This window comes from Tympanuchus pallidicinctus, unplaced genomic scaffold, assembly GCF_026119805.1.
Source record: "Tympanuchus pallidicinctus isolate F22 unplaced genomic scaffold, pur_lepc_1.0 scaffold3, whole genome shotgun sequence".
In the NCBI taxonomy this organism is placed as follows: domain Eukaryota; kingdom Metazoa; phylum Chordata; class Aves; order Galliformes; family Phasianidae; genus Tympanuchus; species Tympanuchus pallidicinctus.
The window spans coordinates 17,126,883-17,154,082 of record NW_026294747.1 but is presented as its reverse complement, the minus strand read 5'-3'; the positions used below and the strand labels follow the sequence as shown (position 1 = coordinate 17,154,082).

General features: G+C 36.4%; 1 protein-coding gene across 7 annotated transcripts in view; it reads right to left on the bottom strand.

Moving 5' to 3' along the window:
* Positions 1–27,200, bottom strand: part of PPFIA1 (PTPRF interacting protein alpha 1) — a 56,699-nt gene that overhangs the window by 11,012 nt on the left and 18,487 nt on the right. For 6 of the 7 annotated variants that reach the window (XM_052693119.1, XM_052693121.1, XM_052693120.1 and 3 more), the window contains exons 3-21: positions 24,262–24,363; positions 23,462–23,626; positions 22,526–22,600; positions 22,027–22,128; positions 21,562–21,783; positions 20,766–20,912; positions 19,915–20,049; positions 18,814–18,897; positions 18,086–18,217; positions 15,821–15,883; positions 14,517–14,596; positions 14,053–14,185; positions 13,166–13,389; positions 12,520–12,754; positions 7,766–7,917; positions 6,874–7,046; positions 5,099–5,192; positions 361–442; positions 41–241 (exon numbers count right to left, since the gene is read on the bottom strand). In XM_052693119.1, coding sequence (XP_052549079.1) covers positions 41–241; positions 361–442; positions 5,099–5,192; positions 6,874–7,046; positions 7,766–7,917; positions 12,520–12,754; positions 13,166–13,389; positions 14,053–14,185; positions 14,517–14,596; positions 15,821–15,883; positions 18,086–18,217; positions 18,814–18,897; positions 19,915–20,049; positions 20,766–20,912; positions 21,562–21,783; positions 22,027–22,128; positions 22,526–22,600; positions 23,462–23,626; positions 24,262–24,363 — 2,601 coding nt within the window. Of the gene's footprint in view, positions 1–40; positions 242–360; positions 443–5,098; positions 5,193–6,873; positions 7,047–7,765; positions 7,918–8,691; positions 8,722–12,519; positions 12,755–13,165; positions 13,390–14,052; positions 14,186–14,516; positions 14,597–15,820; positions 15,884–18,085; positions 18,218–18,813; positions 18,898–19,914; positions 20,050–20,765; positions 20,913–21,561; positions 21,784–22,026; positions 22,129–22,525; positions 22,601–23,461; positions 23,627–24,261; positions 24,364–27,200 lie in introns of all 7 variants that reach the window. The other variant, XM_052693125.1, reaches the window with a different exon arrangement.

The following is a 27,200-nucleotide window of genomic DNA, read 5'->3' as shown; positions in this document are numbered from 1 at the left end:
TGGTTCTGAAAGACATCTAGTGTTGGATCACTTTCCTTACCGTCCTTGAAGTGGGAGGGGCAGACGGACTTGTTAGTGACATGATCTCCTGAATGGCCAGTCTCAGCTTCAGTCTGTGCAGGGGATTACTAATTCCAATTTCACGCTGTATTTCCGTATCAGACAAAGCTGACATAATAGCACCACTTTTCACATTTGCTCGGCACGCAGCCACATACCACGCTGGCATCCCTACCCACAGCTGAAACAAAAAAAAAACCCAGTAGTAACCAAATCTGGAAAGCACTCCTGGCCCCAAAATCTTAAGTTCCTTAAAAATAAGCATGTTCATTATTAACCTATTTTGGAGGGACTGCTTACCTCCAACCATACAACTACTGTAGGTCCATCCCATTGTGCAAAAGGTAAACCTTGTCTTCTGGCTTCCTCAAGCAACTCATGCCTATGATAATAAAAACAGTTCTTAATAACAAGAACTAGTGTAAACAGTAACTTTAACACTGCAATCAAATTACTATCTTCTTGCAAACAGCCATTTTTCTCCACTTCCCAGCCTAAGAGGCACAACGATATAACCAGTAAGGCAGTCACAAGAAATCGACAAGGACTACATAGAGAAATAAGCTAAGCTGCATAGGGAATCTCTGTATGGCAGTGATGCTGGGTCTTGCCTTTAAGAAAACTACAGAAAAACCTGTCTCAAACCACTACTGACACTCAGGCCAAAGCTGCCACCACAAGGTGGAGATGTCTGACTTATCTCTGACAGTTAGATCCTGGATTGCTGCAGTTTTCTAGAACCTCCCAGTAATTCATCCCAGCTAAACACACTACTAAGGAATGAAATAAATCGGAGGAGGAGCCATCATGTAGCTGGTTACAAGCAGCCATTCTAGTATACCTATTTTAAAATCCGATAGTGCTGAAACAGCGTTCAGCAATTAGCAGCTCAATAATTAGATTACACTTACAAAAAAGAGAAGACTTTAAAAGCTAATACTGATTTGTACACTTCCAAAATATTCATATCTCTAAAGTAAAAACAGATCATGGTTTCCTCCTAGCATAGAACATACACTACATTGATCTCACAAATCATCAGCCCTAAATACATTGCATTGCTTTGCCTTACTCGGTATTTTTCCGCTTTTAATTTTTAAATAAAGATTCTATAAAACATTGCTTGGTAAGAAGATATTAAAATGCTTAATGCTGTATTTGCCAGAAAGGAATACAATGTTTTTCCAAAGCAGTTAAATTTTGAAACTGGTGGTTCTGTTGTCCTTTTGGTTAAGTACAGTAACTCGCTCATGCAGTGAGGGAGGTGCACTGGTGACAAAGGAGCACAGATATGCTCAGAGAATCCCAAAGATGACCTCAGGCAGGCATGTGAGCACTGCCTCCCCTCCTCCTACTGGCTCACAAAGCTTTCTGGGGCATGCAGTTCAGAGAATTGCTGTAGTCATTTCAATAGCCTCCCTGCATGCTTTAGGTTCACTGTGAAAGAGTAATTGATTTAGAGGTGAGCAGTACAGGGAAAGCACTGAAAGAGTAAGGTGAAGTTATGATGCAGTCATATTACTGCATGCAGAAAATAGTTGTGTTGATGGAAGGAAATGTGATGGAAGTAAATGTGGAAAAATAAGCAAAACAATGTTTATTGGAAGTTTAAATAATTCGAGTAATGGATCCAAAAAGTAATGCTTCCATGAAGCAGAATGTTATATGCAGAGTTTGTTCATATACAGTAAGAGATACAAACTCACTTAGATGGGAAATTATTCAACTGAAATTTCAAGACATCTCTTGGGAAGAATTAAGAAGTAGCTGCTGTTGGCATTTGTAAGAGATGCATCAACATTTTGCCTACAGCAGGGAATGTCACTTTTCCAAAAATGATCTTCCAGCTTCACCAGAAAATCACTGTGCTCCAGCAATGAATGATCAAGCTACATAAATAGCACAACTGACATATCAATTTAGTGGCACATCATCCAATTAGACTTTTTTTTTTTTTTTTAAAGTGGTGCAAAATCCATCCTCATATTATCTTTGTCTACTGCAGTGACATTTTCAGTGTTAACAGATGGTAGATACATAGTCACTACTTTGTAACTTGAAACACCAGATCTCAAAGGAGCAGTTGACTACTGGAATTTAAGTAACAAAATCAAGGGATGGGCATCTAAAATTGGTTGAGTGTTACTTAGAATGGGAGACAAATTGAGGAAAGCTAGTTGTTACATATATTCAAAAGGAGTCTAATGTCAGCCATAGAGAAATTGTGGTCATATAGGAAGAAAACCAATATAAAAAATGCAGGTGCTAGGTGTAATAGTGAACAAAGTGGCCCTTCGAAAACCATCTGAAGTAACTGTATTTACAATGGCTCCCAGCAGGCAAGCATGCTCTGACCCACAAGGAAATAAAGCAGCATGCAAATTCCATGCAACAGCACTGTCACTAGATGGGAACATAAATCTAGAACTCGTAGCCAAATGGCATTGCTGTAATCCAAGTTTCTTGGTCCAAATCAAAGGTAACAGATTTGGAAGAAGCTAAGAAAACACTAAGGAAAATACTAAGGAAAAAAAGTAAAGGCGCTGAAGAGAGCAATAATGGTAGAAATGACAAAGAGTTCTATGGTGTAAAAACCGAAAGGTAACAGTAGAAAAATGAAATGAAAATACACTAACTTCAGGCAATACACAAATTACACAAAATACACAATAGTGTAATTTTCATATGTAGAATTAATAGGTATGTAAACTTCGTGCATGACTTTTTTTTTATAAAGTAAAGATACCTTAAACTGAAAGTAGCCTTCCTTCTTAGTTAATACAGCATTAAGCTTGTAATGGTGAACTGGAAGCACTAAGACAGTGGTGGCAAACAGCATCAGCAGTACAGCTCACAAAGATGAACAGCACGAACATCATATTAAAAGCAACTCACATTTAGTAAGCAAAGAGCATACTTTAAACAAATATATCTACCCTCAAATTGAATCACCATGACTATCAACTATTCCCCAAGCAACTTTCAAAACCCAAATTACAAACTTTCAAAGACTTAATATTTCCATTGTAAACGAAAAAAACACACCATGCAAATTAAGACAAAACACACAGCTAGCATTAAGACAACATGGGATATATTTCAGCAACACACTTCCACAACAATTTCTTCTGAATCTAATCTCTCTCTTCTCAGAATTAGACTTCTTTCAAAAAAAGTTAGCACTTTTCAGACTAAAAAATCCAAGCAAGATTCATCATAATTTCACAATAATCCTAGTAAATCAAACTTACCCCGATTTTGCACTACCACAAATGGTAAACAAAAAGAAAATGAAACAAAGAAAAATATAAAACCAAGATTAAACTGAAAACAAAGGTATACAAAAATAGACAAATAATGCATACAATTTAATTCTGTCACTATGTTTTGTTAGAAAAGACACTGATTACTGCTCTCACCCCTTTCGTGTACATGCTGCTCTCAGCACTATGTACCATTTGTCACAAGATTCTTCATCAACACAAATGAAGGTACTACACTGTGAATATGTTTCTTTGTATAGCTAGCAAGTTAATTTCCAACTCTCACATACAGAAGCTTTCACATCAAGCAACCAACAACACGGCATCCACTAGGTATATTTATATATTGGTTATTAACACATTCTGCCCTTCAAAAATTTACTAAGAAACTTTATGATCTACTTGCAACTGTACTTATTGTAATATTAAGACAGCATAGACTGCTCTACTCTAGAATTCAATTTGTCACTACTGTTGATAAATATCTATACTGTTCCAAGAATAGGCCTACCACTATTTGTACGTGGCCAGATTAAAACAATTTAGGCAAGCAAGATGTGGTACAACTTTAAAGCTCTGCAGAAAAAGCAAAATATCACCCTACAGTAAAGTGCAATTGCCTTCACTGTAGAAGTTTGAAGAAAAACAGCTGAGCCTACTGTTATGCAAACAAAACCACATTCCATTCTGACTTTTCAAACCAGCATGCTGCTGGTTTTCATTAGTAAAGTGACCAGGCATTATTTTTATTTGCTAATAGAACTTAAGTACTGCAAGAAATCTCTCTTGTAAAGAGAAATTTATCACGTTGCCATTCAAACATACATTACTTAATCTTCAGAAGGCAAGTCAAAAAGTCAAAACATTTCTGATCTCAGACAGCTTTTTTAGCTGAGAGTAATGGCAGCTGACACAATAAAAGCACCAGAACTATAAAGTATAAACTAAGCTTTGGGGGAAAAAAAGTGTAAAGAATGCCTGATCCTACTGATACAATTCAGGTGTTTCCTGTATTACCATATAAACATCAAATCAAAATTCCTAACAGTATCTGTTCTCGCCTACACCTTGCTGTATCTTTTCTAAGTCAAGGAATAACAGAACATGCAGTAGGTAGTCGGTGAATTTCAAAGGTTTGCTTGGACACTTTGGAAAAAATTCTCATCAGTAGGAAAAAATAACCACATATCATAGGTGCCTGAAAGGAAGTAGAGTCAGAGTTCATTAAATAGAGGAAATAAGGAGTATAAGGTGAAAACAGATTTGAATTGCTGTAATATGAAGTGAAAAATATCAAGATAATGTGAGGGGAAAAAAAAAACAACCAACACAATTAGCAACCACAACACAAAAGGAAACTGGTTCTGAGCCACTTGTTACAAAAGACAAGCCAATACATACAAGAATGCCCTGTAGTGAACTTTTCATGCTTTCATACTGCACTCTAACAACAAGCAATTGTCAAAGCACTTTAGAAAGTCTTCCAAATGAACTGAATTCAAAGCAGGAATTAAATAAAATACTGTAGGACAGTTTGATAAGAGTCTGCTTTTAAGCAACAAGTGTTCACCAACTAATCCTTTCCAAACTTACCAAGACTACACTATCACTAATGATCTGGAAAAACAAGGAAAAAAGAAATTAACAGAGGCTTAAGAGTCACAGCACCATACTGGGGAAAAATACCCGAAAACACAAAACTGAAAACAAAGTGTTTTTGAACAAAGCAGTACCTTGTAGAATTAATAGACAATTAAAAATATTTGATAACTTACTTTTTCTGCATTTTTCTGTTTTTTTCTGCCTGACCTCCAAGTTTGCTAAGGCCTAATGCATCCTGAGAGGAACTATCTGCCTCTGCCATGCCAACTGCAAAGAAAGAAAAGAAAAAAAAACAAAAACAAACAGTCTTGTTATTTTCTCAGTTTTGGTCACATGGTTATAGTTAAAAATCACTATTGTTTCCTCATGCAAAAATATTTAATTCTTTGTAATGTTACTGACACTGTTTTTAACCAGGAAATTTCTTTCCGCTTAAATGGCAGATAAAAAGTTTTTCCCCTGTCAAGCCCATAAAAGACAAACCAGATAAAATCTTTTGTACGATTATCTTACAGATGTGCTTGAGCTTAGAGTTTCTTTAAGCATTTATCATAATCATACTTTATAGTCTTATACCACCTTCAGTTATCAACAATCCTTTGGTGACACAGCATATTCAGACCTACAACAAACCCCAAAAATGTATAAAGGAATACTGCTACTAGAAGAGCAGTACAGAAATTGCAGCAACTGTGGTGAACAGTGGAGTGAGGACAGCAAGAAGAAAACTGTACAAATGCTCTTCTACATATTTTTCTGTATTTAAGTCTTAATGGCAAAACACTTACAGAGAAGAGCTTTACTGGTCATAGGACATCTCACCCATAGATGACATCTAAGCATTTGAACCAGGAAGTGATATGGATGCTTTGTTGGAAATTCCAAGAAGTGACTGTACAAAACCAACTGGAATATTTGTGAAGTAAATCATGACATGCTAACCAGCCCTGTTAAGTATTTCACATTGATTAAAAAGACTCAGTTGACCTTTAGCAGTCAATACAGCTGGTTATTTGGATAATGGAGCTAACTATCAATTTTAGCTGCACAGCTTCATTTAACTTCATTTGGTTTTACTATATTGCTGGTTGAACACCTATAAAAAGTTACAAAATGTAAAGGAAGGGTCAACTCTTAAGTGTACAGAACAGCGTATTTCAAAGCATCTCCTTCATTGGAGAATTATGTCAAGACCAACATGGGAAATATAAAAGATCTGTAATCCCCTTCTGAGGGTGGCTACAGCCACTGCATCCTTGCTCTGGTTTTCACTGCTCTCCCTGCAGATTGTCTGTCCCAACTTCATCAACAGCTACTTTCTGCTGACTGGATGGCACTGCTGAAGCCTGTAATCAACTTTTCATCACACGTGCCTACAGCTGTAGCTTTATACACACCATCACCCCAACAGATTATTCTTCTTCATGTCCTCTTTGGTGAAACCACATCAAATAATTGTAATAAACCATGTCAAAACAATTCCTTTTACAAAAAAGAGCTTTTATGAAACAAATACAAACGAGATGACTTGCCATATAATATTTTGTCCTGGTGGATCACTTATGTATGCAAATGGCCAGAATCTTTACCATGTTAAACAAAAACTTTTTTGGATTTCATATACTCCACAATATTAGTTGTGTTGCTAGCATTGTATATAGCTTTCATAATAACGTAAAGGTCAACCACACTCAAATGTGTAGAGAGCAATGCATTTTATGCAGGAATCACAGGAATAAATATGCTTTCCTAGAAGAAAAAGGCATGCTAAAAGATAGCAATACCTGACTCACTGAGCTTGCACATAAAAAGACCTGCCAAAAGATTCAGTGTCTAATTTGATAACACATGTACACAAGCAACTACATACTCTGTCAAATACACATATACTGACGTGCATCCTAAAATTCAGCCTTTCGCTGAAAAAAAATAAAGAAGGCAAACCAACCTTGTCCTAATGCTTCCTTGCTTGTTTGTCCGGGTCGTCCCTTTTCTTTCTTGCCAAACAAGCGGCCAATAGAGGATTTAATCCCCTTCTTTTTGGGGGCTTTGTGAAGGGAATCTTGGCTACTATTGCTGCTACTAGGATTACTTGCTTGACCATCCTGTGAGCCGGTTGAACTTTCACAAAAACAAAACAAAGGAAAAAAGGAGTCAAACAAACTGGTTTACCTACACGTTCACTGTCACTACATAGTGAAAGACAACTTCTGATTTCCATGAAAGTTCACAAAAGATCAGTGGCTTACTAGTAACATTTCATTTCAGATTTGATGAATATCACAAGAAACTGATATACCAAAATAAACAGAGAAAAACATTAAACATTAAACACAGAAAAACAAGGGAAAGAATAGAAGGGGTAGGATATTTAGATATTATATAAAGGAACTTATTTATTGAAGAATTAAGGTGTTTAAAGTGCAATTCAGGAAAGCCAAAGCTGACAATGCATTTCCTTTCAAATGAAGCTGACAATGGAAGTTTGAAATGCTTGAAAATACTTGAGATGCTTGAAAAAAAGCACACCAACCGAAATTATTTTTTCAACTTTCTTATTTATAGATAAATTGCAATCTGTGAAAGAGGATGTGAAGCACACACCTAATGCAGACTTGATGCCAAAAGATCATTCACAAAAACATTTCCAATCATTAAAATCTGTACTGTTTATTCAACACTCACTCATTTATGTGGTCTTATTCTTTTATTTCTTGAGACACTGATATCTAGATTAAAATCTAAAACTGCAAAGCTGCTCAGCCTATAAGAATTTTACTCTGATGATGTGAAATAGCACTAACATTACTAGTAGGCCTGATTTATTCATAGCTACTTACTTTCTTACGTCCCTGATATCTTCGTGGCTCACCGTATGCAAAGCTCCTTTTTGGACTCTGTCCAAACGCAAAGATCGAGGTGAAGAAGGTGGGGATGTCTCACATTTTATTGTCGCTTTATCATCACGTACCTCTTCTCTAGAAGCTGGAGACTAATGGAGAACAAATGAAATTTGAGGGTTTTGTTGGAATACACTAAAATATGAAAGCAATATTAACAACACAAAATACATTAGAAGGAAATTCAATAATTTCCAAGTTAAAGAGTTACTCTTGCACTTAGTATTCTGCAATTGCCTGGTTCTCATTCAAACTTCTGAATTATTTTCTTTTTTAACCTTGACTGACAAACCACTACATTTCAGACTTAGCTAGTGAAATGAGCAAGCAGACAACTTTTGTTCATTCACAGATCTAACAACTAAAGTAATGTAATCAGCTCCATGAAACCAACATAGCTGGCTTCGGTTTACGCAGACTGCAAATGCTAATAAAAGTTTCTGGGAAAAGAAGTTCTTGCTGTCATGTTTAGATAAGCATCAGCAAAACTACCAATTCTATAAAGTCAGTTTCTATGTACCTGTAGCCTTGGCTAATCTTCTGTTTGAAGAACAGAAACTACAATTTGTGTATGCATTAATAGATCCCTGAAATTAAATATTCTTTCATTAAGATTGCAAAACAGCAACTACAAACAACACAGCTGTACCACGTAGCAGCAAAAGAAAACAAAACCTTCAAAAACAAATGACCAAACCAACACTTTCTGCTAAAAGCCATTTTACATTTAATGTCAAAAAAAACTTATAATCTTTATCATACAGTTAACCAGCAAATTCTCTCATATGCTTCTGGTATCCATTAACAAGTTGAGAGAAGAGTAAGCGAATGAAGGGGCACAGCAGTAAATAAACTAAAGATTTTACCTTTCTACGGTGTTTCCTTAAATCACTAGGCTGAAAGAGGCGTGCAAAAAAAAATTTGGAAAAGCCATATTTATTGTAAACTGTAGCATAAACTGAAATGACTTCCACAGACAAAATACAGCAGGGAGAATTTAAAACAACTACAGCAACAGCACAGAGAAACATAAGAGAATGAAGCATTCTTCAATCACAGCAGTATTTAAAAACGTATGCCTGAAGACAGAAAAGGAAGGAAAATAATCAAGATTTATACTTGATTGCCTACAGAAGTACTCTAGATATTTCAATATAGTGGTACTGTACGCGAAACTAGCACACAAGATGTGCACTTTCTCTTTAGCAAGAGAAACAGTGGAGCATTTTGGGGCATGAGTTGTTTCCTTTACAACAGGATTTCCAGTTTTATGTCAAGGGCTCTTCTCCCTTTGAAGAACATGACCTACACGTAGCAACAGCAGGCACAGAGCTTAACAACTCGCCAGTATTATTTCATTCCCAACACCTTAGCAGTTGTGCTAAATAGCATAAAAAGCAGTCGAACTTTAATAACTGTGGAAGAGCACCCACAGCTCACTTCGACACAATAACAACGCTCTTTTCACAAAGTTTAATGTGATGATAAGCTTGTGTCATGGTTCTATGTTTTTTGTTTGTTTGTTTTTATTTTTGCATTTCAGTATTCCACATCAAAACATCATGTAGCGTACGGGGTATTAAAGTGTTAATGCCCAATCCCAGCTACCTATCCCTGTACATGACAGAAGTCACGGGATCTGGCCCTTCCGAGTGGGGGGGCGCTCTCTTGCTGCCTTGCAGTGGGTGCTGGAGGTGCTTTCCTAGCCGTTCCAAACTTTTCAGGTTTGAATCAGTCCTGGGAACTCTCTCTCTCTCATCTTGTCTGATTTATTAATCTCAATTTCTATTAAATTGTATTATATTTTGTTATCCTGTATTCCGATATTATAGTAAAAAGTTTTCCTCCATAGATTGTTGCCACTGTTCTTTTCCTCCCTTCCTTCCTTCCCATTTTTTGTGGGACTGGGGTGGGAGGGCAGAGGCCTGTCGCCCGTCACAGACATAGATGGATCTATTCAACTCCACAACAGCTTGATTCAGATTCTACTGTCAGTCTCACCTAATCCTCCACCCGCTCCAGAACCCACTGTATTTCACTTCTTAGGTACTTCTCAATTCCGCTACCACTCAGATCAAGATAGCAACCTTGAGTTGTGTGAACAACTTAACAGGTTATTCAGGTTAATATTGACAAATACTAAACTTAGATTATTTGTCACCATTGTATTTGGCAATTCATTATTTCAGAAGACTGTAAACCAAAAATAAAGTCATAAAAATAGCGAGCAGCCTTCATATATTTTCTGCTGTTTTGTTGTCGGTGGTGTTTTTAAAATCAATACCAACTTCTAAATATCTTCTTATTAGAATGGACTACACAAACTACACAAAATTAAGAAGTTTTGTTGTTGTACTATGACTGTACAGTTGAGTATAAAACAACTTCTGAGAGAAATAACATCAGATTCATATCCAATTTTCTGGCTTTTTCCTCTATTAAATTTGATACAACAAAAATCTGAAAAAGTCTGCAATATGAAAAATATTCATGCAAATTGTTGAAGAGAGCTATATAAGCTTCAGAATTAAGTAGATACCTTTTAAACTAGATGAGGAGTTTTCAGCTGAATGTACTGCCCAACACTACTTTAGTTATCTAATTAAGCTAATGCTTCCATCATACTCAAACTACTGCAGCTGTCAAAAATTATAAGAACTCATTCCGTCTCATAATTCCCAGTAGCTTTTCTAAAAGTTTCTAGAAACATTTTGTTCAATAATTCTAGAAGCACAGCTTATTATTGTGAGAGTAAGGATATAAAGCAATCCACCTCTTGAAATATGTTAATTTATGCAAAATAAAGATGTGCTTGACACTGGATATATGATCTGAGCCATTATAATTTGCTTTTTTTTGTTTGTTTTTTGTTTTTTTTTTTTTGAATACAAAAATGGCAAACAATTCTTTTTTATGGAAAAAACCTTGCATTACGTACAAAATTATTACACGTTCCTTACAAAAAGCTGGAAAAATAGGTGGCAGAAATGCTTATTTTTAAACTCGTATCAGAGAGCTAGATTAGATATGACAATCTGTTGCAGCCTGCCTGCTGTTGCAGTGTTGGATAGCATTCCTTGTCCATTGAATCTTACAGTCATGATACAAGTGCAATAATCCAAGACAAAGTGTAGTAACCATGACGTTGCACATACAACTATTATGCAAAGGTTCCAAATCTGGAGACAAAGCAATGTATATAGACAGAAATATTTGTTTAATTCTGACATATTTCTCAGTGAAACATGTTCCATCTGTTAAGGAGATAGATTTGTCTAAAATTTATATAAACAAGAAGATGGAAAACTGATCTTCCTTTTACAGGTAGACTTACTGCATGAAACACCTCCTAGAAGGATTAATTTTCCTAAGCAGTTGTAGAAAGGTCAAAAGAATGGATCCATCCTTCCCTACTCACTGCAAAGACCAAGCTGCTACTACACCAGCTACTAAGTCTAACATATTTACCTACATGTTTAATAGGCTAAGAAAAGACACTAGCACTCAATATTACCACAGCGACATCTTACAAACTTCAAGATTAATATAAGACATGCAAATTATGCTTTATTTGAATATTTAGCTAAAAAACAAAACAAAAAAACAACAACAAAAAAAAACATTAAAACTAAAGCTTAAAACAGACAGTAACTTGTTGCTGGAGTGAGGGTTAAAAAGAAAACATTTATTTCTTCCAGAGAGAGTAATGAAGAAAAATCACAGCAAAAGGAATACTTCAGTATGAAATGCTGACCAGTACAATGAATTCTGAATATTCTGTTGGTTTGTTTGTTTTCTTTACAAGGAGAGTGGTTAGGCCCTGGAACGGGCTGCCCAGGGAGGTTGTGGATGCCCCGTCCTTGGACGTGTTCAAGGCCAGGTTGGACGGGGTCCTGGGCAACCTGATCTGAATGTGTACGTTTGGTGGCCCTGCTAGGCAGGGGGGTTGGAACTACATGATCCTTGAGGTACCTTCCAACCCGGATGATTCTGTGATTCTGTGAGAGTTGGGCCATGCAGGACAGTGGCACTTACACAAATGGGACATCATTACCCCTTGCTGTGGCTGTAGGGGAAGAGGACACTGCAAGGCTTCCACTGCGCAGAGAACACAGAGCTGTCAGCTGTGGTTCAGGGGATGTTTCCTTCACAGGTTACAGAAGCCCACTTTTGCCAAGGAGAAGTAATAATAATTCTCAGAGAGGTGAGATCGCTTCTCTTTGAAAGGGTAGATAACAGCAGGGCAAAGGGAAATGGTTTTAAGTTGAAGGAGGGAAGATTTAGGCTGGATGTCAGGGGGAAATTCTTTACAGAGAGAGTGGTGAGGTGCTGGAACAGGCTGCCCAGAGAGGCTGTGGATGCTCCATCCCTGGAGGTGTTCAAGGCCAGGTTGGATGGTGCCCTGGGCAGCCTGGTCTGGTATTAAATGGGGAGGTTGGTGGCCCTGCATGTGGCAGGGGGTTGGAGCTTCATGACCCTTGAGGTCCCTTCCAACCCTGGCCATGCTGTGATTCTGTTTGGTAATCATTAAGATTTTACCTCACTCTTTTTACAGAAGTTGAAAGGAAGCAGTAGAAAAAACCAGAGAAAGGACAAACAGAGGTAAGCAAGAAGCAGAGGAAGGGGAGAATCAAATGTATTTCCCTACAGGAAAAGAACAGTTCCCTGGAAAAATAAAGTTAGTGGATACTTACCAGTGTCATGATACCTAGTCTGTCCACTTCCCTAGCTGGGCTATGCGGAATCCGCCTTGGGGTGGAGCGGCCACTGCCAGGTGGGGAAGAACCAGCAAGGGAACCACTTGCATAGGGAGGAGGAATGGAGCTCATGGACCTGAATCGGCCATGGGCATCCAAGCTCCCACTACCCACTCTGCTTTCAATTTCCTCTGCACGCTGTTCAGTGTTTTCCTTTTCTTCCTGTATAAGCCTGAAAGAAAAAAGGGTTCCAAAGGAACATGGCATTCAAACAAGTACCGTATAAACAGAATGGCCCCACTCAAGCATTCTGAAAAGCAGCAGCACTTGACAGACAAAACAACTGTACTGAAAATTTGGTAATCCAACCTGAAAAGAGGTTGTAAACACTACAACTATTACCACCATGCAGAGGTTTCTGTCCAAGTAGCAATACAATCCCTTCCACAAATGAGACTGAAGACCTGAAAGGAATACTTAAAGCACAGGCAATCTAGTTTTTTTGTTTGTTCATCAATTCCCACTCTCCCAGTCTCCCAAAGGAAAGTGAATGAGCAAACAACTCTGTGAGTAACCATATAAAAAGGATTTCTTGTGTTACACATTACTTTTCAGTAAAAATGTAACAGCAGATATGCCATACCTAATCTCTTTGTTAATTGCATCCAGCTGTTCCTGAAGCATCATGGCCAAAGTCTGAGCATCAGCCTGACCACTTGGTGACAGCAGATCAACTGAACTGAATATAGTCTCCCTGTCATCCTCACCATCAGACACATCGACATCGCTTTCAAATGCTTGTGCCACGTTTGCCAATACACTTGCTTGCTGGGCTCGCTCCCAGTCCTGCTCATTCAGAGTTTGAACCTGTTACAGGAGAATTAAAGAAAGACTCAGATGGGAAATGTGATATTTCTACTATTTTTCAAGATGTTTAAATAATTTTTTTTAAAAGTCCACTTACATGCTGAATGCATCCATCAAGATAACAACGTTTAGAGAGATGTAAAACAAAAACCTATGACGTAGAAAACTTTACCTCTTATAGGTAAGTACAGTTTAAAACAGCCAGACCCAATAGATAAAACACCATTATCTTAGCTATACGCATTCTCAACAGATTTTTGCTAACAATGAAAACACATTCAAATCAGCTTTTTGTAAAAGTAGAACTTGCAAGACTGGGTTGCAGGACAAGAAGTGTTAGATTAGTGAACGAAAGTTGAAATCCAAAGTGTAGAGACACAAAGGAAGGACTCTTTCATATTATATTGCACAGATTTTTCATATTTAAAGGAAATTGGACTTTACAGCCCAAAATTGCAGACTGGAATGGACTGGAATGGAATTATACAGCCTAGTAGCCTTGTATTAGTGAAGCAGAATATCTAAACACATCTTAAAATGTATTTTCATATACAAGATCCAGTCCCTTTATTGTTGTGTAATCCTATTCCACCAACTCCTTGCAACTTATTAACATCACCTAATCTGCTTTGTTGCCATCACTTCCTTTCAGAGTTCTATTACCTTTGAAGGCTCATCTCTGAGAGCTGCCAAACGCCCTTTCTGAGGACGCCTCAGCACAGAAGAGGTGCCATAAGAGTCTGCATGACTGTCAGCCACAGATGAAGATGCCATCGGGTATCTGAAATCTGGCCGGCTAAGACAGGAAGAAATACTATCATTAGCAAGATGGGGAGAGGAGTGAAACAAGCTAAGAAACCCACTCAAATGCTCAAATGATTTCCATTGTACCCTCAGTGACTTTTTTTTTTCTTTTTTTTTTTTTTTTTCCTTTTCTTTTTTTTTTTTTTCCTTTTTTGAAGTGGTGTAATAGCTGCTTTATCTGCTCTATAAAGTATGTTGTATAGCTACAACTGAAGCGTTTTCCTTTACAATAGGTAAAGTTTTTTGTTTCCTCTTTTTTTCTTTTTTTTTCTTCAGGAAATCAGAAAAAAAAAAATCATTGAACTACAATTAAGTGCTTGTACCTATGATGAAGTGATGTGGCTCTGAGTCTCACTTGGTCATTTTCAGCCCTTAGCGCGTCAATACTTAATATAAGTTTATCCTGTAAAAACAGACACAACGTGTAACAATGTGCATTAAAAAATTCAGCATCAGATCCTAATATATAAGCAAATATTTAGCCCACTGATCTCATTTCTATGAAACTCAAATACAGTTTTAAAACACAGCTTTGAACAACATAAAACCAAAATGATTTTTGCTACAAAGCACAGCACCATCGCAAAAGGTCATCCGAAGATAATTCTTGGCTCTCTACACTGTGACTTTGTATACATACTCTAAAAGCAGCTACTGAACAAAATTTACACATTACTAACCTTAGGAAAAAAAATGGCAATATTTAATACGAACCAAGATTTGTCAAGTTGTGAAAAACAAGTCCTAAAAGCATCCACTTTTAACTCTACTCATAAATGCTGTAAAAGATTGAATTTAACAAAGCAATCCAATGAATGAGAGAACAATGAAAGCCCGTGGAAAGTGGCTGATGATTAACATCTGTGCCTTGTGTGAAAACTAGTGGCCTACATAAAAATTTGAAGCACATCCTACAAAATATTCTGAATATGTTCTTCATTTTGTTACAAAATCACAGCCTCCAATATTTTGGCCTAGCTACTTACTAGAACGATCTGGGGAGATGCAGTACACTTGTGATTTAATAAGTATTATTTCAGAACAGTGTGATCATAAAATGAATCATCACTGCTTAAGGAAGCAAAAAAAAAAAAAAATGAAAGGCCCCACCACTATTATTCAAGAAGTGAATTTGCCAGTTACAGAGCCAGTCACTGCTGCAAAGGAATAACCAAGTCTAATAAATCTCTCTCTCATAATTTTAAGACAATTTTATCAAACAAGCATCTTATGATATCCACTGCTTTAAGTATACACCTCAGGGAAAATACCCACTGTTAAAGTATTTCTCTTTTCTTTTTACTCTTCATAGTTTTATGTATAAACAGCAAAATAAAAAATACTATGCAAACTTTAAACTTCAGCAAATTGCGAATATATCCATCCACTTTGCATATTCAGAACTGTGTTACGTCTGAGGAAAAAAATAAAATATCTATAAAAACTTAACAAAATTGAAGCAAACCATATTACAAAATAAAAAAAAAATTCAGCCCTCAAAATTGTTATTTTTGGACTAAATAGCATTAATAATGTTGAGCTTTATGGGGCAAGACAAATCTGCTTCTGCTATGCAGCAACACAGCAATTATTTGCCAACATAACATTTCAGAAATGCATATTATACCTTCTCATGCTGAAGTTCCTCTATTTGTTTTTTTGCATTTTCAATTTCTCGCAGAAGTGAATTCTAAAACAAAATGTATCACAAGTTATTTATAAAAGCTTACCACTCCTAAACCATAACCAATAGGAGTTACTAACAAACTTTGGTCATACTGTACAGATGCATCTTAATTTAGCAGATAGTTTACTTCTTTATCTACTATGTTTAGCAGGTACTTTACTTTTGAGATCACATCTCAAAAAATCTTTTACATATACAGCCCTGTAAATGATGGATTTACTAACAGCAGAAACTTTTATATGTATATGTATATACAAAATGCAAATACTTTACTTGATCAAAAAACAAATAGTAATTATGCAGCTAAAGAACTTTAAATCTGTTCAGTCTTTGGTTACTAAGGTATTACTGGCTTTTGAATTTTGCTTTTGAATTTTCATTTTGCTTTCACTTTTCTGATCAACAAAATTACTATAACGCAAGAGCTGTTTTCTTCACAATTATGTTGCAACTTTTAAACAGCTCCAATAAAGGTACTTACAACTACTATAATCTGTTTGCTCAAAACAGTTCCCAAATTCAAATTAAGAATCATCTGAGAGCTACAACAATCAAAAAGATTTAACTAACGTGACCACAGCAAATGATTTTAAACAGAAGTCAAAAGATTCCCCCTTCTAATAGTAAATTTATAACCACCTCATGTATTCTTTGCTTTCCAAAGTTGCCAAGAAGTTCTGCTAAGCACATTTCCTTGAGATGAGTAATACAATTATTTGCATTTTAAACCTGTAATAAGATTTCGTAAGTGAACAAACAAATCATTCTGGGAAAAGAGCTTCAGTGATCAGAAGGAAAGTACTGAAGTTTTATATGCACCTTTCTTTCCAATTTATTGGAAGAATGAGCTGGAAGCCATTCCAGGGAGAATTTTTTTCTAGAAGCTGTTACTGACAGTAAGGAACAACTAAATCTCTCTCATTATTCATGAACGTAGTTCAAATTTGAGGGGAAAATAAGTGCTTTAGGTTAACTCCAATGCATCTTTCCCAATGTTGGCCATAAAAAGAAAAAATGCCATCAGCTGCTTCTCAGAAATTGAATTTATGAACACTGTCAGAGCAACCTTAACAGTAAGGCCTATAACAAGAGAGTCAGAAGTACTGGGAGCAGCTGGTGATCTTGAAAATAGCAATCTTAAAACCTAGAAGGCAAAAGTCTACGGCCTTAGATATCAGATAACTGACCTCCCAGTCCATGACAGGTGAGTTGGAAATAGATGATCTTTAAGGTCCTTTCCAACTCAAATCATTCTATGTTCATACAGGAAGCATTCTTCACCATTAACCCGAAGGACCAGAACCTTTGTACTACAGTACTTGATTTTTCTTACCCCCCAGATTGCAAAAGCAGGAAAAAGAGAAAACTAAATCTCTAATGATCTGAGGTGTGGGCAGTTCTACGACTCTCAAAAGACCAAAAGCTTAGGGATTAGAACTGACTTAACATGAACCCACGAGAAAGTAAACACCCATTGAAGTCTGAATACATCACTATAAGCCACTCAGCTTTTACTGAGGCATTTCCCCAGCCTCCAGTACAAGAAACTAATTGCTTACTAATCCAAGACAAAGCAATTCCAATTCAAAGTACTACTGGTAAAAGGCACTGATTTTTTTTTTTTCTTTTTTTTTTTTGTCACAGAATAAGATAATTCTTAAAAGACAGGCATGAAAGAAAAATCCTTGAGGACCTAGCTCCAAAAGCAGAAAGGAATCAAAGGTAAATATGTAGTAAAAGAGGAATTAAATATAGGAGAAGGCTCTGACACGTGCACCAACAACACAAGGAATAGTTCCATTATGTTTGTATAACCTGTTCATCTGGGGGAGAAGACACAAGCTTGTCTCAACCTACAAGAATTCTGTAATGATTTAGAGTAACCAACACAGACAAAAGTGGGAAACAAAAAGAATCTGAACTGAAGAGGTCACATTTCAAGTCCTAATTCTTCAGACTTCCTGTATTACACTGGACAAGCCTACTTACGCAGTCCACATCAGTCAACTCAAAAAAAAAAAATAAAGCATCCTAAAAGATGTGATCTCAATGCATGTTTAAGGTCTATCCTCCCCCCCTCCCCTCCTCCCCCCCCCAAAAAAAAAGAAATTTTAAGAATATACTTCTCATTACAAAATACAGAAATCGCTACAGAATGTTGAACATCTAATGAATAAACACGCTAGGAACGTGACTTAAGGTTACCTTATCTTCCAAGGCAGCCATCCGCTCCTTGAGATGAAGCTGAAGCCTTTCATTAGATTCAGAGAGTAGCTTATCCACAGTTTCTGACAAGCGTTTATTATGCTCTTCGTTCATCTTCTCTCTCTGTCTAGCCTAAGATAAATAACAAAAATTAAGATTCTTACGACAAAGTTACTGAAATAACTTGGAACAACGTCTTGCTGGTTGTAAAGCGGTATGCTTTCTTAATCTGTATTTTTCTTTAATAGAAATGGTTTTTCCAAAGGGATAAGAAATACTGCGTGTATCCCCAAGACTCTGTAAGGGAGTATAAGGGACACAAGACTTAAATGAGCATTTGAGATCAGAAGTTTGAAAGTCTGAGCTTACACTTTAAAACAAACCAGATTTCAAAAGCAATTAATTATTTATCATCTAAAAATCATTTTTTGCACTCTCAGTTACTTCAGCAAGATTTCTGATCAGATTTCTTCATCAGAAAGTATACTCAGAATGTATAACTAACAACAAGGTAATTCCAAACTTATTTCAAATTGATCAGAGACTTTCAGCTTTTCCTTGAGACTGAAAGTTAGCCATAGAAAGTGGCCCAGATCACCCAGCGAGGAGCCAACCTAAACTCCGATTTATTTTAGAGATGAAACAAAATCAGCTTTGCTGAATGGTAGAAAACCATGAAGAGAATCAGATTTTCAGCTTTGTTTCAGTGCCAAAAATGTGTATCGTACCCTTTGTAGTTCTTGATTCTTTTCTTCTAACTGTGCTTCCATCTGTCTCAGTCGCTCTTCTATATTGCCATGCCTCTCCTCAGCCTGTCAATTTAAAAAACAAAATCAAAATTTTTTATTAAAAAAAAACAAAAACTTTCAAAGGCATAAAAACATTGAAGCATGACAGTATATCTAACATGCTTTGTGTAACTGCCATTTATGATAATATACAATGCAGAACTGAAGCCTTTCTCTCACTAAGAGTATCTAGTGTGAGAGTTTGCATGTTACGTAACAAGACAAAGCCTCTCACCACTAGATCCTGTGAATCAACTCTTACTTGCAAATGATTTTTGTAACAGATTTTCATTCAAAATTCCCAAAAGCCAACAAAAAAAAAACCAACTAAACGCATTCTCAACTTCTCACTAGCCTAGACACTATGATTTTTTGTTGTTGGTCATGACAAAGCAGAAAGCAGCAAGCAGAAATGAAGACTAATACACAAATTCTACCTTCCTAAGTTTGGTGGTAAGTTCCAACACTTTAGCATCTTTAGCAGCAGAGTTCCCAGGAGACAAAAGGTCAGACTACACAGCCAGTAAGGGATGGAAGAGATAACAGGGAAAGAAAAGAAACTAAGACTTTAAAGAGACACATATACAAAAAGGTTCATTTATACTCAACACATATTACTTCAGATTCCACTACTCTACTTGCAATCCTCCAAAAGTCTTTATACTGCTGACTACCCATTACTTCTCTCATCCTACGTCTCACTCTGTTAACAGTAGAAGAAAAATGTTTTTCCCCTTCAGAAATTGCTACTTATTTTAATACCTATTATTGAAAGAATTGTAATAAAACCTAACAAAGTAGCAGTTCAAAAAGGCATCCCCATAATGCAACAGAGCAACAAGAAAAACTAATCAAATTCCAGAGAGAAATTAAAGACACAGGACAAATCAGAGTGCATTTCAAGAGAAGAGCAGAAATAATCTCTGAACTGGTTGGGGAAAAACTAAAACAGATCAACAAAAACAACAGTAAGAACAGATTTTTTCTTAGTGGGACAATAATAGAGAAAAAGATCTCGAAGACGTTGGCCAGTTATCTTACCTTTGAAAGTGCTGCAACTCTCTGTGCCAGCTCAGCTTCCACCTCTGGTAAAGTTTCAGCTTTTCTCAAAGTCTGCTGCAGCTTCTGCTCAGCTAGTTCCAGCCTTTCTTGCAATTGCCTGTTCTTATCTTCACTCTATACAGGATTATGATCAGCAATTTTGAGTGTTAAAATGAGAATTGATTTTGATCAAACACAAAGGTGAAGAGACAGTTTACTGACTTTACTAGAACTAAGGACAACAAGCTATCCAAAACTGGTCTCATGAACAAAGAGGTGGCATCTTCCCTTTCAACATATGAAAGCCTTTTTTTTTTTTTTTATTGCAAATATTTTTGAGGATTCCAAAAGCAATTCTATCACTGAACAAATATAGTAATGGTATGGGAATTATATAGAAAATATTGTAAACTTTCAATGTCAAGGCTCTGCTAAAAGTGAGTTATACTAAGGATAAATTCATTTGTCTTTAAAATAACACTATGCATGTTACCAGAAAATTTATTTTAAAATATAAGTGTGTACAAAACTTATTAAAAAAAATTACAAACAGTAACTAAGTGTTGCCTGGCTTCCTCCAGTTAGAAAGTGATTGGCTAAATAAAGGACAAAATCCCTCCTCTGGTATGATCAAGTCACTGAAATGCTTAAAAAGCTCTTCTCCAGTATACTCTGATCTTCGTTTTCAGGATAAAGCTCTGTACAATGCACACCCTACCAAAAAATAAATATCAACAACAGTGCATTACAAATATTTGTTTTCCTAAAAGCAAAGTGAAGTGCTTTGGAATAGTACAAATATTATTTCCATTAGTACTATGCTGAGCAAAATGTACTGAGCAATTTACAACCTGTCGATGCATGGAGTCTTTAGTGGCTATTTCGTTTTCAAGTTTATCATTGAGGTCATGCACAGATGTAGCTTCACGTTGTGCAGCGAGGTAGCGTTTTTCAAGAGTTGTAATTCTCTCTTCCATGTCCTCCTTCTGGGCCATAGTCTATCCAAAAGGCAAGACAGAATGTAGTCTTTTAATGCTGGGGATGATTATTTACTGATCAAACAACAGAGCACACAACTTGAGCATAATTTGTAACTTTAGCTAATAAGTTCAATAACTTGTTTTTAGTGGTTTGTTTAAAACCGCTGATCTTTACTTAATGGATGGTCAGAGTGTTCTGAGAACTAATCAAAGGTCCCTTTCAGTTTAATAAGGATACATCCTCTTCCAGACTACACTGTAAGTCATATTAATTTGAAGGTTAGTGATGGATGGTTAACAGGAACTGTCCACCACATCACTCAGTGATACTATAACCGCATACAACTTTAACAACAACAACAAATGAACACGAATACAGTCAGCATCTATGACAAGGTAAGTATCTTTCATGCTTCAAGTCCATAAAGCTAGATCTCTAGTTTAATAAATTTACTTGAAGTGCCTATTTAATAATAGGCAAGTTCAGAAAACAAATTTTCTTAAGGAATTGATTTATTATTTTTTTTAATAAAAGGACCATCATGCTGTAAACAGTTATGCCTTATCTTTAGACCAAAGAGCATCAAGGATTAACTAAGCACCAGTGACAAATATTATAAAGCAATTACACTCGTGACTACCCAAATTTTGACAGTTTATTCCTCACCTCTCGTACATCTCTCTGCAATTTTGTGTTCATCTCTTCAGACTTTATTAAGTCTTTTCTAGCTGTGTCAAGATCTTCTTCTAGCTCCGTTACTCTACTAGATAAAGCAGTAAGGCGTTCTTTCATTTGTGTCTGTTCCTTGTTTTGCTTATCTATGATGTCTTGGAGTTCAATCACTTTAGCAAGATTTTCATCATGGCACAGAGAACCATCAGAAGATCGCTATTAAGGAGAGAGAAGTATTTACACATGACACACAAATTTGAAAAATGAATTGTTAGTTAGCAGTAAATATCTCACCCCTGAAATAATTCTATTATGAATTAGATTGCAAAAAGCAAAACAGGCTTTTTGATCACATCTTCACTCAAAATCTTTTGTTATGGTTTACAATTAAAATATTCTGGTTAATCTTAAAAATAAATAAATAAATAAAATCAAGCAGCTTAAAGCAAATAGCTCTACCTTCCCATTTGTAGTTGGTGTATTTTCTTGTTCATGATTTATATCCAGCATCCCATCTGGAAGCGTTTTTTTCTGATTATTTTGCTCTTTCAGAATCATTAACTAAAAGAAAAGAAAAGCTTATATAAGTTTCAAGTTTAATTTCCATCTCAATAGCAATATAAGGAGCAGCTGTAAAAGCAAAGGAGCAAAACAAACTTACTGCAAGGTATGTATAAGAAAATATGTCACAAGCACTCAAAAAATATGCCACTGCACCCCAACAGTTGTTCTTCTAAAACCACAGAAACTATGCTGATTTTTTTAAGGCTTGATTTTTTTCCTCTCTCCTCTTCTGGTCTTTCACAGAACGTTACGGAATTAAAAAATACAGTTATCTCCACTTGGCAAAAATTAAAAGTGTAAAATTGAAAGAAAATCTTTAGTAACCGAATAAACGACAAGTATTGATTAAACACTCACATCCCACACCTGAGGAATACTTCAAAGAGAAACCTACCTCTTTATGCGTAGTACCTAGTTCTTCTTCCAACAAACTACATCTTTCAAGTGCTACTCGTAACCTCTCCCTTACCTGAAAGAGTCATTTCAGTGTTATCAAATTATTTGAAATTAAGAAATCAACTTCACACACTGCCACACTACCACACACTTTCAGGTTATAAACAATGCTTCATTTTCACTCTGTTCAGAGATCAGCTTAATCTCAAGTCAGTAGTAATTACAACAGACAATACAAAAATAACTAGATAAACAATGAATGTCAAAATTTAGCTTTTTCTTTTTGTCATTATCAAATTACATCTCAGCATGACCTGTACCTATAGGCAAGAACTAAACATATCCAGAATTTACCCACCCTTTTGTAAGGCACAAAGCATGCATGTTTTTGCTTATTCGCTACAAGGAAGAAGGAATATACATCTCCTGAAAATAACCTGCAAGACTTTGTATACAAGTCCACAAAAGCTGTTCAATAAACTATGAGCTGGCAGCAAAATTCACAGCAAGTTCCACCATTAGCATTGCCTGCTGCTAACATCAGGTACAGCTGAAGGGTGGAGCTCCTTTAAATCAGCTTTATTTAATAGCACAGCATAAGCAGATTTCTTTCCTCTTGTTCTCTCTAGCCCACTTGTTGTATTACACAATTAAAAGGCTAAATCCTCATATTATACAGGTAAGTAAACATATGTGTTCCTCCAACAAATACATAAACCAAGCATGTTCGGATGCAACATTAGCACAGAATGACAGAATGCTGGAATAAACTACAGCACCTTGCTGCAGTACAACACCTTTTCTTGGGAGTGTGGTTACTAACGCAGTTTTAGCACAGCCACCATTTTAATATAACAACTTAAGTATATACAACTGCATGGTTCACACTAAGAAGAGATAGGATTTTTAAAACATTAACCAGCATAGTTATTACCTTTTCATCAAGGGCTTTGTGGTGTTCAAATAAAGATTTTAGTGCTTTGAGAACTTCTACTTCACTAGAAACTCCTGCTGGAGATTGAGCTTGTCTCTTCACAACAGTCATTCTGAGAGATCGCTCATGCCTGGAGACAAGACACTCCAAATGTTCCAGTAATAGCTAAAACAAAAAGCAGCAATGTTTATTCCCATTCTGCAGAGTTACAGAGAACTGCACCTCCTAAAACACCAAATTCTGACTTTTAAATTTCAAACAAATATTATATCAAGTCCAAGGACATGTATTAACATTTCATTCCTTTCACCCATACTAGAAGTGATATCAGAGCTAATGAATTCCCTATACTCTACATGGTTTTAAAATCAGGTTTCTACTTAACTGAGCCTTTCCTGTTCTTCCACCAATCTGAAGAAGTGTCAGAAGGACACACAAACAAAATAATCTTAACTGTTCTGCCGTGTAGCTGTGTAATCTGATGGCAAAGACTACTACAGCTTGCCCACTCTAGTCTTATCTAGAGTACTGTACATTTTCAAAACTGTAACTAGAAGAGAGCTGAATGACAGATAGTACTGTGATCTTAAATGCCTTTTCCTGATTCTGCACGGCAATATCTGGAGCCATACATAAGCTTCCAGCCCTTCTTAACAGACATTCACATCTGCAGGATGACTTATATGCAAATAGCAAGGTAAAAAAGCATTTAGCTTTTCAAACTCAATATTCAGTGTTTTTCCTCCACGTAGTTGGACGCTTCAGAAATGGTGACCTTGGACAAAAGAGAAGGAACTAACCCTAGTATTATTTCTTTCTGCTTTCAGTTCAGCAATTTCTTCTTCTCTTTCAAGCAGCTGTTCCCTGCATACATTTAGCTCTTTCGTAAGCGCTGCAAATTCCTGAAACAAACCAGACAAACGTAGATACATTAAATACTGGGATGTAGCAAGAGTGGATTCGTACAAACACTTGACGTAATTTCTTAAAGAATTTATTTCAGATGTCGAAAACCAATACAATTGTACAGTCACGATAAGCAGGCTTAAGTTTCAATGCTTAAAACAGTTATAAAGTAACAATAAAAGACACTGGAACAGTAGTTTGAAAACTTGCTTCTGTCTTTCCAGGTATCTGAGTCATGGTAACCCTGGTAAGCAAAGAGAAAAACTTGTTTCTATTGCACTTTATATATTGTTTCTAAGGCTTGGCGTTTCTGATACAAAGGTATTCTATTGAGCAACTGAAATAGCTACTACATCCTAAACTGCTCCATTCTCTAGCAACAGTGTCACAAGAAATATAACAGGCACTGGATCAACTCAAAGAACACACTCCGTGTGGATACAATGTAAAATACAACCACACAAGACTGTCATCGAGCAAATGCTGAGAATTATCTTCCCTTCCAACTCAGTTTGGCCAAATGTCAGGTATAACCTGAATCACATTGAAAACAATTATTAGTAGTAAGTCTAAACATAAACAAGGTCATACTTTAGAGGACAGCGTTGTAGAAAACAGGGTTGAAAGATCACTTTTGTTATCAATGCCACTTAGGCACTAATGAGAAAATAAATGCACATCAGTCACCTCAATGACTGGTGAACATTACTGAAGTACCCCTGCAAGAAAAGATAGAAATGCCAATAAACTGATTAGTCTTCACTAATTCTCTACTTTCTATGAAAGAGAAAGACCAAACACGCCTGTTAGCACATAAGTACAGCTGCACTGCTAAGACAAGGGAGGTAAGGCTAAGAATATACCATGTAAACACACTGTGCATAAAAGCTGCTTCTCTAATTTTTCTAAACTCTGCAAGATACATTGCTCAATTGACAGCAGCTGCCTATCAAGTAGAGGCTTAAGATGGTGCTGTTTCGTAGTAAAATTCAAAGTGACAAAAAGCCATGCTTAAAACAAAAGGACACATCAACTAGTACAACTACTACTACACCCACAAAATCTAACTTGAAGCTAACTAACTTGAAGCAGTCAAAAAATATGTATTAATTTAATTAAGCAAAAAATTTACAAAGCCTTAATCTAAAACACATACAACAAAAGAGAAGAAATTCAGTAGCATGATATATTGCCTAGAGTGAACTCCTTTAGGATTACTAACACAGTAGGCATTAAGAAGTTGCTATGACCAAAAGACAGCACCACCACAGATGCAGAATCCTTCATCATAACAACTCCTCCTAAATAAAAATTTATCATGCCTATTCCAGTCAAAATTTGTGAGTGAATTGTGACTATTTCACCTTTATACCTCTAAAGTAATTTTCACCATCCTTAAAAAAATCAACTTAGGATTTTCAAGAAAAAAAAAATGCTGAAAACACACATACTAGGGCATCCAGGTCAGTAAATTCGTAGCTAATGACAGCTTTAAACATGCAAAGCAAAACATAAAAGATTCTTGAGCGCAAAGTAAACCAAGAAAGGGAAACTCCTCCCCAAGCGTTACAGGAGCTGGAGGAAAAATTCACTCTGCTTTAAGCTCTGCCTACAGAATTCTTCTTCCTGTTGGAATTTGTACTGCGCCCCCAGTAACCCCATGGGACTTTCTATGACTCCCAGACAAATGACAGCATGCATTTCTTTTGCTCCAGATACAAGTGCAGGTAAACCCAGCTGAGATTCTGAAGGTGTAGCTCTTCACAGGTCCATCTTGTTATTTTTGTATATTAGGCAATTGACTGTTTTCAGGTAGTACTGAACTACTACAAGTACTAAGACTCAACATATTTCCAAAGGAGCTTGACACAAACATCTCCCTTCAAGTGCCAACATCAAAATCCAGAAGCATGGACACTAAGTAAGGACCTTCAGGCTGACACGGAGCTCCGCCTTCAGGCTGAGCTCTATATTCCTCCCGACTATCTCAAGTCTAGAGAATAGAACAAAGAAAGCAGTAAGGACTATCAGACACTGTTTTGCCATCTGTCCTCAACTTAGTAACACTGTATGGCATTAATAAAAATGTTACTGAAAACAACTGCTGATGAGCTCTGTCTACAGAAAAACAGAGTATATTTCAAAGGAAGCTGATTTACCCTTTAAATAATAATTACAGACAGTTCTGTTCCATTGCATTCTCCTGTGCAAATATAAACTGTAGCACAAATATATCATAATTCTGACGTGAACCATCGCACTGTCAGGTGACCCAAGAATAACAATGCACATGAGAATTTATACTGCTGCTCCAGAAACAGACTGACACGTATTTCTAGCATTGCGTAATACATTCATTGCTGTTTGTTTTTGCAAAATGTATTTGCTTTGAGTCCCATAAGCAGCTTCAGAAAGAACACTCAAGTGTCCTCAGTTTCAGTTGATGCTGCCAAAAGACATGTTCTTTCTAGTTTAGATCACTCTCTTCAACGGCAGACAGTTTGCGATTTCCTCAAGCAGTTCAAAAGGAAACTATTCACAACTTCATTACCTAAAAACACATTCTGAGTTGTCTCATCTTCTCCAGCATTAAATCAGTGTACAGAAACAAATACAGGAAACAAGACAATTCATAAGAAGCTTTTTTACTTGTCCAAATACTGTATTACTTTGTAAGTAAAGATAAACTTGAAAGCTTCAGAATTGAAGTTCTGCTCTGCTTTCCAGTTGCAATCAAAACAATAAACAGTCTACTCCAAAAACTAACAGGAGTGGGGACTCAAAATAAGCACAACAGAGCACTTACTACAAGAAACAGTGTGCCAAATATACC